Source organism: Amblyomma maculatum, chromosome 1 (genome assembly GCF_055883805.1).
Source record: "Amblyomma maculatum isolate TAMU_Amacu chromosome 1, ASM5588380v1, whole genome shotgun sequence".
NCBI classification, from domain to species: domain Eukaryota; kingdom Metazoa; phylum Arthropoda; class Arachnida; order Ixodida; family Ixodidae; genus Amblyomma; species Amblyomma maculatum.
The window spans coordinates 11396567-11412275 of NC_139344.1; the positions used below are offsets into that span (position 1 = coordinate 11396567).

At 44.6% G+C, this 15709-nt stretch overlaps 1 protein-coding gene across 2 annotated transcripts in view; it reads left to right on the forward strand.

The window, feature by feature from the left end:
• Positions 1 to 15709, forward strand: part of LOC146201656 (nose resistant to fluoxetine protein 6-like) — a 60054-nt gene that overhangs the window by 22193 nt on the left and 22152 nt on the right. The window contains exons 1-4 of one of the 2 annotated variants that reach the window (XM_084583355.1): positions 2914 to 3564; positions 10834 to 11042; positions 12915 to 13035; positions 14906 to 14993. In XM_084583355.1, the coding sequence (XP_084439481.1) occupies positions 3237 to 3564; positions 10834 to 11042; positions 12915 to 13035; positions 14906 to 14993 (746 nt within the window). In that variant the 5' untranslated portion in view covers positions 2914 to 3236. Of the gene's footprint in view, positions 1 to 2913; positions 3565 to 10833; positions 11043 to 12914; positions 13036 to 14905; positions 14994 to 15709 lie in introns of those variants that run through there. The other variant, XM_084583362.1, reaches the window with a different exon arrangement.

The window sequence follows — 15709 nt, forward strand, 5'->3', positions numbered from 1 at the left end:
TTGACATGTGGGCATTATAGTTTTCTTGAAATGTGAACTGTAGCTGACGATATTTTCCTGGCATATACAGACTTGTTTTCCCGAAAGGCGCACACATATAAAAGGAACTGGGAGACATGAGTGATCAAGCTCTCTCCCCAAATGTTGTCGGACTGGATGGAGTTCAGTGTGATCGCATAAGGTACCCATGACTAACTTGTCGACATCGCGGCTAACGCCTCTGCCTGAAATATTCTGCGACTGGAATAATTTTTGTTAATTATTTGTTACAAGGAATTTGTCTATTTGAAAAGCCTATTTAGCCCAAATTTTTAGAAGCCGCTTTTGCTATGTAATAATTGACTGGCCGCAGTAAGTTGCTGCGAAAACTAGCAACTCTTAACTAAAATGAAAAAAAAAAAAAGAAACATTTGGCTCCCAGAAGTTAAGCAACTTTTCAGGATTTGACTAGGGACAATTTATTGCAGCGTTGCTTTAGGGTCAAATAATATAACAATTCGTGGCTTCACATAGCACACAGCGTGTTTTCAAGAACTGCTCTAAATGCTGTCAGTTCACCGTCACACGAGCCTGTACTGGCACACAAAATCAAGTAGCCGCCTCAGCAGTGCCTGTTGAGCTGCATCGCATGTTTGGATGATGATCGCGTCCAGGTCCTTTCTGCAATGAAAGAATTATCAATCAAAACCCAGTTTTTTTGTTTGTTTTTTTCACACCACCGCACTAAGACGCCTAACGGGGGTCTAGTCTGTAGACCTTGGGAGCCATGAGACGAGGCGATTGCATGTATACTCACTGCAGCGTAAATCTTGTATAGAGAAGCTTCAGAGCACGTCCAAAACGACACGCTGGTGCTCCATCCTACTGGTATTACTTTTCATTGCGGCTTTCAGAGGCACGACTCTTATAAAACATTTCCCCTCTCCGTTTATTTGTTATTTTACTTAATAACATACTACAGCATCCAAACAGGGGTAATACGATTGGCGGGCAATGGTATAAATAACAGCAGACATATAATACGTACACACCAACTTTAAATACAAAACAAAACGTAAGCAATGCTTCAGCTCTGCTGAGCATGGATATGTGCAAGTGCACTCGTTTAGCTAGACATTGCTTAGTTTAGCTTTGCTCTACCACGTCTGTCGCATTAAGATAAATAATTAATGGATGTTTTAGGCGACTATTAGATTGAGGAGAACATTTCAATATGCAGCAACTTTGGGAATAAGCGATCAAAAGAGCAAAATACACAAGGACGAGAAGCGCTGCACGCCTAGTAAATAAACACCGATTACATGCACGCTGACTTGTTTTTCTGAACTCAGCTAGACGTACCGTAGTAATACTATTAGAGACCCCCTCCTTCTTAAGCTCCGAACCGGATCGATCCGCTTGCGGACGCCACCTAATAATTCACCCCTGGCGTCGACCGGCACAGTGCTCTGTGGTCTCTATGTAAGGAGTGCATCGTTAAGTGGTGGCGCCTCCGCCGCGATTCAGTTCGGAATTTCAGGGGTGAGAGATAGGGTACCTGTTACATAGTTAACTATATTAGCTCCGAGAACGGAATAATAATCCTGAAACATGCATGTGTACAACGTGTAATCATTGTCCAATCCATGCACGCTGATCATATACTCCTTTGCTTGTACGAGCAAGCTCCCTCAGCATCCTAAAAGCTTTAGGAAGCAAGAGCAATTCTTTATTCCGCTATCCAGGACATCGGATCATCAGGCGCCCCATCACACGTTGCGATGGAAGCTTCCAGACAAGCATGGGGCAGCTTGTGTGCTCTTTGCAAAGACACCGCGTGATGTTCATTATCGCGAAAGCACAAGCGGACAGTGTGCGTTGCGAGAAGAGCAAATATACCTTCTGGAGGGTACTTCAAAGAAATTGTCATATTAATTATTTCAGTTTAGACCAGAGTATGCCACTTTGCGCATTACGAGTACGTAAGACTGAGAACAAAGGGCCTGTGCTGAACAGTCCTTGAACCGAAATTCAAGGCTAAGAGACTCCATGCTTAGCGCTTTAGTACATAAACTCGTTAAGCAGAGTTCGATGGATATCCAGAACCCATTAGGAGGGTATAGGCTCACCTTGGTAGCTTTTGAAGTGCAATGTCTGCCGCTGAAGTATGTGTGCACGATGCCGCTGGACAAAAAAAAAAAAAAAAAAATGTAAGAGAGAGAGCGAGAGAGCGCGTGAGAGAGAGCGAGAGTGAGCGAAGTAAACAGAGGCATTTCAACAATGGAAAGAGAGCAGTCGTTCATGGCCACTTTCTCTACAACAAACAATCAATAAAAAAAAACTGACAAAAAAAAAGAAGCTAAAAATTAACAAGTGAAGCGATGACCCGCTATAGATACCACTGATGCTCATTTGAAATGACCCCACCCTCCCCCCCCCCAAAAAAAAAAAAAAAAAGAAAGAAAAAAAAGGCTTGTGCTTATCCTTTGATCCCTTAGAACATGAGCGGTACAGATCGTTGCGACCGGACAAGCAAGAAGAAAAAAAAAGGTATCTAGCCACAATAAAATCTCGGTCGAGTGATAGGCCGCACATCATTGATGCGGGTAACGTTATAATCGTTCCTTAGCTTTTTGCTTCTTTTTTTTTTTTATCTCCCCTCCCATCATGTCCGCGGGCGCGGAGATAGGTCCACTCACGCAGGTCGCCTTTGCGGCGAGCCTTTCGCTTTCGACATGACCAACTTTGGGTGAGTGAAAACGAGAGGGAGAAAACGAAAAGAGAGCGAGATGCAGAGCGAAGGAAATGGAAAGCTTTGCCCGCGTACCTGGCTCAGACAACCGGGCAGCCCCGATATGCGAAACTGGATGGGCGTCGCTCGTCAGCCGGTGGTCGCCCCCGGTCAGCCAAGGTCCTTCGGCGAAGCACCCCTCGCGAACCAGTCGGAAAGCCTTTGCGGATCGACGTCACCGCGAAGACACTCGTTTTCGGACCCCTTGCTTTTTCTCTTCTTTATAAACGTTTCGCTCCGCACTTCTTAACGATCCGCGAATTCCTGCTCAGCTCTTCACGAATTACGAACCAAGAGCGAGAGGGGAGCGAAAGGAAAAGGGGAGAGGAGGAAAGCGACGAAGCTATATTATACCGCAGCGCTTCCGCGCAGCTTGCTCGGCTGTGAACGAAATATCGTCCTGTTTTGTTGTGTTTCAACCGCGGAGGGACCAGCGTTCGCGAGCCGCATCAACTCGGCAGCCGTCATGAGTGCTCAGCGGACAATGCGTGTTTTGTTGTTGCTCTGCGCCGCTTCGTCGACGTTCCCGAGCTTCGTCAGAGGAGCGGCCAATGTAGACACGACCTCTGCGAGAACGTCGACGAGGACCTCTGCCCCAACGACCTATGCCCCGACGACGGTAACCTTCAAAAGCTTGGGCGCCGACGTCGAAGAAGTGGCCAAAGTGCTGGTCTCAAAGTTTCTACCCAGCGTATCGGAAGTGATCATGAGCCCGGAGCTGAGCGTCGCCTGCACGGCTAGCCTCGTGAAGCTTCTCATGGGAGTAAAGAAAAAGGATGCCTGGGCGATTAAGAGTAAGAACCATTCGCACGACCAAGTGCCTTCTTCGTGAAGGAATTAACCTTAGCGCCCGTGATGCGGCGAAAACGGGAATAGCCTGACCCCCTCTTTCGCCGCTGCGGTGCGCAAAGTCGCCCGTAGTGCACACGCTTGTCTCTCATCTTAGAAACGCGCTTGATCAGTGCGGGTTTAAGGGCTATATGAGCATTTAATTTTCTTTTTTTTCTTGGGGAGGGGGGGGGGGGGGAGGGGGCACGTGTTATGACTGGAAGTTAATAGAAAGGAAAACGAGACGACGCGCTTTGTTGCCTACAACCTCGTTTGTTTTCGGAAGCTATAAGTCTTCAAACGGGTTCGATTGGCAGCTTATATCAGAGAAGAAACATGGGACAACTCTGGGAATCGTGGCAGCACCAGTTTCGTGCTTCGGGGGTAGTGAATTCACAATAATACGGAAGACGAAAATGTTAGTATTTCTGGTCGTGCGCATTATCTCCACATTTAGCGTGCGCCTGCTGGCTGGCCCCGCATGGCAATGCAAGTGTTAACAAGAGATGGATTGGCGCCTAAATCACGGGCTGGGAGTGCGTAACCGTCCCTGTACCGCCGCCAGCAAGCTTAATACGAACGCTAAAGCGAGTGGCCTCGACGGGTATCAGCCCCGCTCAGCGCTGTCCGTGGGGACCGACGTCAGGTTAAGGTGACTACAGGACATCCGCTATCACCACCGGTTCAGTACACAGCATGGTCTCGGACCCAAGGGCAAGCGTTGAACGACGCTAATTGGTGTCTGTTCCGGTAATGCGCTCGAGCGTTCGTGTTAAGCGAGCTGACGGCGGTACTACATAGCTGCGAAGCGCGCTCACAGACAAGGCAGTTCAAACTACGGTAAAGAATATTAGCTGCTGCTTAAGCTTCATTAAAGGCAAATAAATAACGTGCTAACCACACGCACGGCAAATATGGCTCATTGTGCTTTGTGGTTACTGCTATTCGGTTTGTCAGTTAGTTCTTTATGCGCACCTGTTAAGGACGCGATTGGATTTCCCCAGCATAAATGCATCTGATTGATTGCTTTTTTCCGTGTACAGAGCGAGCATTAGTAAGTACTGTGTGAATTGGTTCAATCACCCATTGTATGAAGCTGTATGATGAAGTGCGGGAGCACTGAAAGTGAAATCTCAAAACAGCCGCTACATGAGGAACGCACTGTGTTTGTGCCGGCTTCGTTTGTATGTCTGCTCCGGCTGCACCCATGTCTGCTTCGGCTGCAAGCATTGCCCGTGAAGCTCAATAGCGTTTTTTTTTTTGTTTTTTTTTTTAAGTGTGATTTCTTCGCTCCGAAAAACATGGCTCAAGTGCTCCGTACAAGGCACTCCGTGAACTATTCTTACGTTCAAGATGTTAATCTTGTTTAACAATGATCGAGCGTATGACTGGTTTTTTTTTTCTTTCTTTTTTAGAAAGGGGCGTTTTGCCTATGTAGTGGGTAGTTATGCCTGCAAAAAAAGAAAAAGAAAAGTGTGAGCGCCACTAATTCAGCTTAGCTAACCGAAGTCTAGTGAGTTCAGATTCTCTTCGGGTGAGCTAGCATATGTTTGGATATGTCCGTATAAGATGTGTAAGTGAGGAGTAAGCAGTACAACATCACAAATGGACATACGCTGGAAAAGGTGAGTGTTATCCATAAAAAAAAAAACATGACCGAATGTAAAATGCCAGCAGATGGTTTAGGTTGCGTATACTTTCATGGTCGTTAAATAAAGAATCAACTAAAAGTATAGTACCTAAAGAGAGAAAAGCAAGGATGTGTAGGCAGTTCCCCTTTCGCAACCGACGTATCATTTTCGGCAGTTAAATATCAAGTGATATGTGAGTGCGGTTATCCCACTTAAAGCAAGATCAGATGCCCACGCTCCAAGCGCCATTCAATAAAGTAACTTTTTGGAACTTTTTGGTCACCAGAGAGTGTTCACTGGTGAACACTCTCTGGTGAACACTTTCAACGTTCGTATACAGGCAACATTAATACCCAAGAAAGTAGCAGGTGGGTCAGCGGCCGATGTAGCTCAGTTGAAAGAGCACCGGACGCGACATTCGGAGGTCGTGGGTTCGGTTGCCACCATCGGCACGTTGTTTTCCTTCTACTTTGTGTTTAATTATCTTTCCCCTAATCAGATTATATTACTATTTTATGTAGTTACCAAAGTAAAAATGAAAAAAAAAAAGATATAAAGTACAATCCCCAATGCTTTCCTTGGCGTCGCCGACTGTTCGCCGCTTCTTTCCTTCATGCATTATAACGAGCACCCTCATTTCCCCTCCATTTATATATATATATATATATATATATATATATATATATATATATATATATATATATATATATATATATATATATATTACAATGGTGATGGGCATATACAGGTGAAAAAGGTTAACGTTCGCGTTGAGTGAATCTATCGTACACGGGATATGGGATACTATGATGCAATTAAGCTAGCTGCATGCCCAAGCGGCCAATGTCACCGCTCGCTGAGAGTGACTTAATTGCTGGCCCTCATTTGTGTCATCCTTGGTCAAATGGCCGTTCTGTCCCGAAGAACAGTGTGTCATTCATATTTTCTAAGCGACACATACCGATGCATACATGTCATTTTCCTTCATGAGCTGGGCAAATAGCTATTGGGTGCGTGCAATGATTCCAGTAAAAATGATAGGGATTACAAGGAACGTTTGCGCTAAAGGGCGGAGCGAAGGTGCGGCTTTAGTCCTATGAAGGAGAGGTATGTGGGGCTCAGATAAAGAGAGAGTGAAGAAAGAAGGCTGCTGCGCCGCCAAGTGGTCCGGCAAAGTGGATTGTGTTTTTTCACACGCCTTAAGCGGGGGTTTTATTCCTCTTTCGCGTGCGCGTAAGATGTGCAGGACAGGCATCGAATATTAGAATATGGTTGGTGCCCGTGAATGTCCGGTTTACCCGCACTGGCTAAATCGGCGAGGGGCCCCCGCTGGTCGACCAGTAGCACCTCGGGTAGCTGAGCCTTGTTTAACAGCCCTGTCACGCCCATACGACGCAAGTAGTGTTGACGGTCGTTGCATCAAGGAAGAAGCTATACCGCTGGCAAGAACTACTACTTCCAGTTGCAGGCCACATTGCCACGTTACCTCACGTGCCGAATTCAAAGACGTTGAAAGTAGCCAGTGTTTACCCAATATTTTCGAATACATGGCTTACGAACTCTCGCCTTCGCGTTGAGAATTTGCAACGCACTCTTTAAGGAAGCTGACATCATCACAAGCCAAATTTCATCGTTCAACGTAGAAAAAATAATTATGTACCATCGTACCGCAAGGAAGGTGTAGCGTATTTATGGGGGCTCACAGATGCAGATAGCCGCACTAGGGAATTGGTCACGTCTTTGGCTGCTGAACGTATGCCTGTCTTGGACCCTATTTGGGTTTCGAAGTCGGCAACGTACATTGTGTCCCAGGCTGTTCTCCTGCCTTGAGACGCCTCCACGCGCGACCATGAGACGGCTTTTTTCAGCTCATGAGCTCGCTCGGCTTGCTTCATCACTTTGAAGCGTTAGGAGCGGCCGAGTTCTGCTGCTTCTCTTTTTCGTGCCGGGCAGAGCGTTTAGAGTCGCAAGCTTGCAAAACGCTCGTGCGACCTTCGGGGGCCTTGGCTACAGTGTTTACTCGATTCGATGCGCACCTGTTTTTCAAGGACAGAAAAACAAAAAGCGTTCCGGGATGAGCTTAATATATATATATATATATATATATATATATATATATATATATATATATATATATATATATATATATATATATATATATATATATATATATATATATATATATATATATATATATATATATATATTAATTCAGAGTGTACTCTAACGCATATATAAATTTTAAGTGATTTGTTTATTCTAATAGCGCGCGTTGAAAAGGAATCAATATAATAACATTTGCCGCTCAGAAAGAGTAGGTGAGAGCTTGCGAATCTTATGACATAGCGCTGGAGGCTAGCAGTGAGGAATATGAAGCGTTGGAGGCTGATGTGGCGCCCGGCTAAATAGCGAAAGGACGCTGGTAATGAAGCTGTTAAAAACCAACGCAGGCACAACCCCCGTTCACAGCTATATATAAAACATTACTTTTTTTTTTTCCCTTTGCTGCTTACCGTAGAGACGGAAAGATAATCGGAATAGTTTTAGTATCTTTTTCATGTTCCCCGCGTCCTTTTCAGTCTCATGTTCACCTTCAGGTTCACAGCAGTTTTCGGACGACATTTGCCTTATTGCCGAAAATGGGAGCTATCAGCAGATTTCATGCCTAAAAATTCGGCTTGAGGTGTGGCGTTTCTAATTCTGTCGATATTGATCTAACAGGACCGTAGAACAAAAATACACGCTTTGCTGCTAGCGACCTTTTCGAGGAACATTGGCGAACTTGAGTACTTCAGCGTAGTACGTTCCAGGTTTTTGCAGCCTCTAAGCGCGGCTGCCAATTGCGATAGCCTGATGGGTCTGTTACAAGAACGCAGCCGATCGAGCGTATATGACCGCTGAAGTAGCTGCGCCATCGGATGTGGCGTTAGCACAAAGCCGCACTGCATCATAACATGCGCCAAGCTAGAAGCAGGAGGCCATTGAAGTGAGTGTTGCAACGGATCTCTGCGAACTGAGCAAACCGTCGTCACGTAACTAGGTATTGACGCCGACACACTGCTTTGCAGACAGCTTAGCGAGACACAGCCCCGCCAAGCTGTGGCCTTACTAGGATACGATGTGCTTACGTTGCCTGAGTGCAGGCAGAAAAGCACCACAATGAAAAAGGAACCGAAGACATACGTGCCTCGAATGTGGGATTGTGATGTGAAATAGTGGCCCTTTCTAAGGCTCCCGCCGTATAGTCCCGAGAAAAACAACTCGCAAATCGTGAGCCATTGCTTCTCACCGCGCGTAATGCATAGTTCCGAAAAACAATTTGTGTCGGCGTCACCGTTGGTACTTGAAGATCAGAACGAACAAAAGCTGTTGTATCAATCAGAGCATTCCGATGCGATCTTTCCACACAAAAACCCACGGCGCGCTTCAAGAGGCAAAGATAAGCTGCCAATTTAAATGAGCTTAGTTAAAACAGCGACAAAGGATGAGAAGAGACGCCTTGGCAGGGGCAGGTTCTTCACGAATTCCAAGGCTGACACGTGGAAGGATGTGTGGATTTCACAGCTTCTCCTGCCACCCCAGTACGTGCGCAGCATGCTGAAACGAAATTCCCCTTTTTGCTTTACTGAGACGATATCCTTTTTGTTTTTATTTTTTCCGGCCTTAGATCATCCCTTACCTCCTCACATTTTGGGAATGCCCCTGGATTGTGATGTTTCACAAGCCGTACTTTGAACAAGCTTGTACTTTATCCTGGCGTGTGGATAGCATTTTGAGTCCACGCTGAAGCAAACAGAGTCTTTGGAATTGCATCTGCGCAGTTGACGAGCTCGTGGGCTATGATTATGGATTAGGCGCTGCCTACGGAGGTAGGAAGCATCTTCCTCGAATTGTGCGCCACATTATAGCATATTAATGGGTTCAATTTATTGCTCATACTTTATTCAGGGCTCCATAGCGAGCTGCGTGGGAGGGACAAACTTTGGCATTAATGAACGACCCCCTTTCTTGGCACACACGCAAGTTGCTGCTGTTTTTCTTTTTTTTTTTATGGACATTCACCGGCATACCTCTCGGGATATGACAGCTTATGAAAGTGAAGAGGCCTGGCACACCTTGGGGCAGCAGATGCCCCCCCCCCCCCCCCCCCCCCCCCCTCCCGCAGAAACAAAAATGTAACTGCGGAGCTTCCACTTATGTGGCTTTCATGCTAAAATTAGTACAACAACGCTGCAGAATTTGCGGTAGAAGTGTTCTTGGATGGTATTGTTTTAACGGGCGCCCAAGTGGATTGCAACTGTCTTTTCACTGTTCGGCTCTACACGTCCCTTCAGTTCGACGAAGGATGGGCTGCAATGAAAGCCTCTCTTACAATAGTATCTCCTATCTCCAAAGCCGAAATTGTGGTACCAATTTGAAATATTAATTCTTGTATATAATAAAAGGAGTCCAATTTTTTTATGGTAAATTGGCAATAAAGCAAAACAATTCCTTTTTTTTTTTTAAACAAACTGTTGAGTTTTTTCGCAAGCTTTATCGGATGGATTGTGAAAATTAACCTACTCATAGCCAGCAAACCGAAGCGCTTCTATAGTGCATGGCAGCGCTCAGTTTTTATTCAGATGCGCAGATTTTTTTCAGATGCGCAAGAGCAAGGAAACAGAACAGGAACTCTTATTTTTACAGGAAATATGAATCTGGGTTCAAACATGAAGCAAGATGCAACTCTGATCGGTCTGAAGCGGAAAGTTTTGCACAGCAGTGCTCCTAAGGCGTAAAATAAATCACATTTCTTATCCTCTAAATGCGGAATATAGATGAGAACTAGCGGATGTTCTCAGCTTTGAAAACGCAACAGGCCAGTTTGCGAAGACGGGGTTACTTTATCGATACCGCAGTGAAATAAGTTTGTTTGGTTTGTGGGGTTTAACGTCCCAAAGCGACTCAGGCTATGAGAGACGCCGTAGTGGAGGACTCCGGAAATTTCGGCCACCTGGGGTTCTTTAACGTGCACTGCACAGCACACGGGAGCTTTGCTTTTCGCCTCCATCGAAAAGCGGCCGCCGAGGCCGGGATTCGGAGTGAAATAAGCGTTCACGAAGTGCGCAGCACTGGCTATCCGAAAACATCATACGGAAGTATTTTGGGAGATTTTACGCTGTGTGCCACATCTGCACGTTTGGTTCAACGTATGTAAGCGGAGAAGTAGCAATAATTTCAACCGTAGTAACGCCGTCAGGTTTTTAGGAAAGGAGGCATTTTCGAAACGGCATCTCTTTGCTCATGCAACGGTCACGTTCGCTAAACTAGCGAGCGTACGTAAATTGGAAGCAATGTGTACACCCAGGGCTTTAAGTAGAAGCCGTGTTTCAATCAATCGGTCATCGAATCACGACATTTTTTTAACCTACGTTATCTCTTAGTGTATGTTTGCGTACGCCATACTAAACCGAGATACATTCATTTAGGAAATTAAAGCTAGTGTTTACTAATCTGTGGATATTTAATTGCAAACCTATTTAGGCCGACTTACTCCAGGGAACAATTAAACCTATAAAACTCCTATAAGGCAGGAAGCATCACAAATCCCTGTATGTGTTTCAGTGGTCCTGTCGAACGGATTTCTGCCGAACAACCTGTTCGAAGGTGGCCTTGTCAACCTCGGCTCATACGAGCAATGCCTTCATACCAGTGTGGTCAACAGCAAAGGCGAGAAGACAATAAGGGGCCAGTATTGCTCCTTGCACTTCGAGCCACCCGACGAGGGCTTCAAATCGATTATCGCAAAATTCAACGAGATCGGAGAACTTATGGTAAGTGACCCTTTTTCTCTGTCGTAATCGCATAAGTCACCTTAGTGCTTCCGTTTTACGAGCCAAAAATTGTTTCACGAAGCCATGAGCACCCTCAGTTTTTATTTAAGCATATTATGCTTAATACTGACAGGATGTGCATTCTGCGGAGTCGAGGGATAAACAGGCACCATCCTTTCGTTGACATCCTTGTTGCTAAAATCAGGTATACATCGTACTGCAATCGTGCCATCTCAGCTGTTCACAGTAAAACCATTCTGCACACCTCATCTGCCGAAAAGGCGAAATATAGTGAACGTTTTTGAAATAATGCGTAATATATATATAAGGTGCATCCAATACCCACTTGTATGAAAGGAAAAATTCATTTCTGATATATTCAAAAATTTCCATGTGTCACCAACTTTCCCTAGTCTGACAGTGAGATGCTCCCAGAAACCATATATATATATATATATATCTATATATATTCTTTCTGGAAGCATTTCACTGTCAGACTAGGGAAAGTTGGTGACACATGGAAATTTTTGAATATATCAGAAATGAATTTTTCCTTTCATACAAGTGGGTATTGGATGCACCTTTGAATTCGGGAATAGATTTGACTTTTCTCGAGTGGTACAACCATAAGGGACGATGAAGATAGGGCTATTATTTCCGCTCAGTGTCCTCTGCTAGGCTGGTTGCATTCAAGAGAACTGAAGAGTATTTCACGTTGGGTTCAACGACTTCTTCCCAATAGAGTTCCATAAAATGTTTTTGTTAGGTTAGTCCTTATTAGATGTTGTATTACAAGAATTGTTATAAAGTGAAGTCTGCTGAAGCAGAGCTAGGTCTTATTAAAAAGGATTAAGTCTAAATAAAATTTATATTACCTGAAGTTTGAATAAATCCAGTGCTATGAAATAGAATTTCAATCAATAGAACTCGGTTCTGTGGAACCCGCTTACCCGAAGATACTTTCAATAAAGGCTCATTAATTGGAGTCTAGGCCTCTTCATAAGTTCGAATTTACGTAGGATACCACCTTCGGAGCTCCTGTTTGCATATTTCTCACTCGTAATGCGATCGGATAGTCGTCGTTAGTACCAGGATTGGTGAATTTCAACTTATGGTTACTTCTGTACCTGCCGTCTGCTTAGTGAATCTTGCTCATGCCGATCTAAGTGATGGCGTGGATCTCTTACTACAATATTTAAATACGTTGACTTAACCAAAATGATCTGCTATATTACGTTTGCGTAAGTGCTGACGTACTCGCATTTGGTCTTCTCTATTTTGAATTTTCATGACAAATTTAATCGCTGAGCTCTGACAGAAAAGTGTAAAACTCTATGTGCAGTCAGCGCCAAAATGTATCGGGATGCGGGTCTGTAAAAAAGAAAGCTTCTGGGCGATCGAACAAACCAGACGACTTAAAAGCGTAAAAATACGAAGGAGCATGCGTGTTCCATCCTCTGAAACGATGTTCACTAGTTGACTTGGCAGATTGGAGATGCAGCGACTGCGGCTGTACAGCTCATTCTACAAGGTTCATAATTCATTTCAGTAAAGAGAACAAAAAAACAAACAAAAAAGGATGTTTTTAATGACCCCGTAAAGTCAGCGCCGCTGTACAACAATACAACATTGATTTTGTCGAGACCAAAGAAAAAAGTTTATTTGAGCTGTTTTCTGCGAAACATTTAAGCTGTGTACATTCTCCACTTTCGGTCTCACTTCTTGCAAAATACATGTACAGAGCATTACGCACACATCTCAAATGAAGATGTAAGATGTATTAGGTGTGACCCATGAGTAGTAACATTCCGAAGGAGTGAGTAGTTTACTGCGTTTCACTAAAATGCGCCGGAAATTGCTTTTACTCTGCAGGGGCGCGAAAACCCCCTTACGAGGACGACACGCGAGAAATTCGCAAGCACAGATTATCGCGTCGGGATCTGCACCCCGTCCACATGCAGCACAGAAGATCTCCAAATGCTGGCCACGAAAAGTACGTATACCAGGCGGGCTTCTTTTATTAGCCGAATTCCTATAGTGCTCCGGCGAAGCGCTGCAGCTGTTGAAATTTTTCTGTTAAAACTATTGGATGGTTCGCGAAGCTTTGCGAGATTTACTACACGCTAAATGTGCGCACAAGCGTCACAAGCGCAGAAAATGCGAAACATTGCTTCTTTTGTGGCTGTCACAATGTGTTGCGTAGCACTGATCATAAAAGAATGACAGCGGAAATATTGCATCAAAGTGCGTTGCGGGGCGAGTTGGTGACTGATCATGGTAGAAGAAAATAGCGCAGGAGATAGGACAAGTCAGTATACACAACAGGAGCGCCCCGTCTCCTGTGCTATTTTCTTCTACCATGAGCGGAAATATTATATGCTTGGTACACCCCGTCAATTACCTATCGCTTTCAAAACTGTTTGGTGTTAGTGTAATAATAAATTTTAGTTCGCAGCTTCTGAGGAGCGTATGACAATAGTATGTACATTTTGACGTGCCATTAAAAACGCAGCGCGACGGACGAAGGACAAGCGAATTGACGCGAATAGCGCTATCAACTGCTTGAAACACAGCGCAACTGCTCGATAAATCGGGAAGTTGTGCTATGTTTTTAAGAATGTCGCAGCAACTAGCTCAACTCTCAATTTTAATCCTGTTCAATTATGTGATGTTCGCTATATTGGCTACCGATTGATGGCGCTAGTTGCTGGTGCCAAGTAGAGTGCCAAGAAATGTGTGCATGTAGTCTTTTACCCCCAAAGAAGGCAAATCTTGGATAAAGGAACATATAAACGAAATTATGTCATAGTGAAAAACTTGCGATAAAACTGGACAAAAGCCGGTAGCCGTAAAAATGAAAAAGGGACGATCCGCACTGTTCGCGTCTCGTCTACGTGCACTATACAGTCGCTCTCGTTACGAATTTCAACGCCACGGCTACATACGATACGAGTGCTGGTTTTTGGAATGATGATGCTGGGGTGATGAGTACCACCAGTCAGGGCAGTGTTCAGCGGGATTTAATTATCTTGAGCAAGAGTCGTGGGACGCGGGCTGCCTCGTCATTTGCGTATCAACCACAATTCTTGTGTTGCAGGTCGCATAGGGCTCGTCTGTACTTATCGTGCGGTTGTACGTTTTTATTCAAAGCTATGCGCACGTTGCCATGCACCAGATTCTCTATTAAGAGATGGCTTATAGTGCTCGTTCCGCCGAAAGCAGTCAGGGTCGTAGTAGTAGTACTTGTAGTTGTAGGCATCATGCGTCGAAAATAATCGGGGGTTGCGTTAAAAAGTCGCAACATGGTAATTTGTGGCTGTAGTGATTGATTGATTGATGTGGAATAGGCGATGACGTGCTAATAAAACGATTCTAATTAACTGATTATTTGACGAATTAAAGCAATAAAAATGAAAAAAAAAATAGGGAAAAGAGGGTTCGAAGATGTCAAATGGCTGAAAATAAAAAAGCCAATGATTGATGTTTATAACTAAAACATTTAAGAGTTTGCTATTGATCGATTGAGTACTTAAAATAATTGGAAAAATAAAAAATTTGAATAATGGTTCTCATGGATGTAAAAATGCTCGAAATGAAAAGCCAATGCTCAGTTCGGAAGCCGAGCTAAGGTTTGTACAAGCAGACTTGTCTTGGTCTGGGCCCAGACGAAGACAGGTCCGCTTGTGAAAACCTTGGCTCGGCTTGCGAACTGAGCCCCCCCCCCCCCCCCCCCCCCCCCAACCCTTGTTCAGTGCTCTTAAATACTCATGTGTTCTTTTTTAAGTTTCACAAAGCAGCCGCATAAAGTACTTTCACTGCATGAGGCATTATTTTACTTACCTGGTTCCTTATGCATCCCTCAGTGCTCGACCAATACGGGATCGACTCCACTGTTAGAAGTTGCCGCACAGACAGTCCGAAGACAATCACAAAGCTCCAAGCCGCATCGATGTGAGCACTGACAATCTTTATCATTCTTTGTCTGCTACAGCTGCTACCAATTCCAGCGTATTCAGAAATGTGGCGCAACAAACACAAACACAGGAGAAGATGTGTTTGTGTTTGTTGCGCCACATTTCTGAATAGATGCAGCACCAACTAGCCCCTCAAGCCGTTATTTTGATATACCAATTCCAGGCTTTTGGAAGCGTAAAATCTTCGCAGCAGGGCAAAATGAGAAAAATATATGGTCAACATACTCCGGGTACTGCAAGTGTACGGCGAAATGAGGATTATTTATGAGGTACACCTATTATTTGCCTTACACGCAGTCTTGTGCTGGCAGCAAGGGGGCTTACCGTACGTTCAACTTTTCGACGTCTGGATTAACAAGAGGGGATCGTCTTCTCCAGTGGCGTTACGTGCCGAAAAATGAGAACCCCAGAAATATAGGGCATGTATATAGCATTAATATTCAGAAATGCTCATAAATATCTCCTGCCATACCCACTTTATGAAATGGGCCACGGCAACTACTCTGCCCATCTTTATAAAGTGGATACGCTATTGGACGCTTTGAAAGCAGCGCACATTGAAAATGTCGATTCGGCTTCGTCGATAGCCTGCAAGCTCAGGAACGGTAGCTATACTTTGAAACTTAGTGTTACCACAGCAGGCCTGGCGTACCCCAGAGACTAAGGGAACACGCTGGACTACCGCCACCGCCC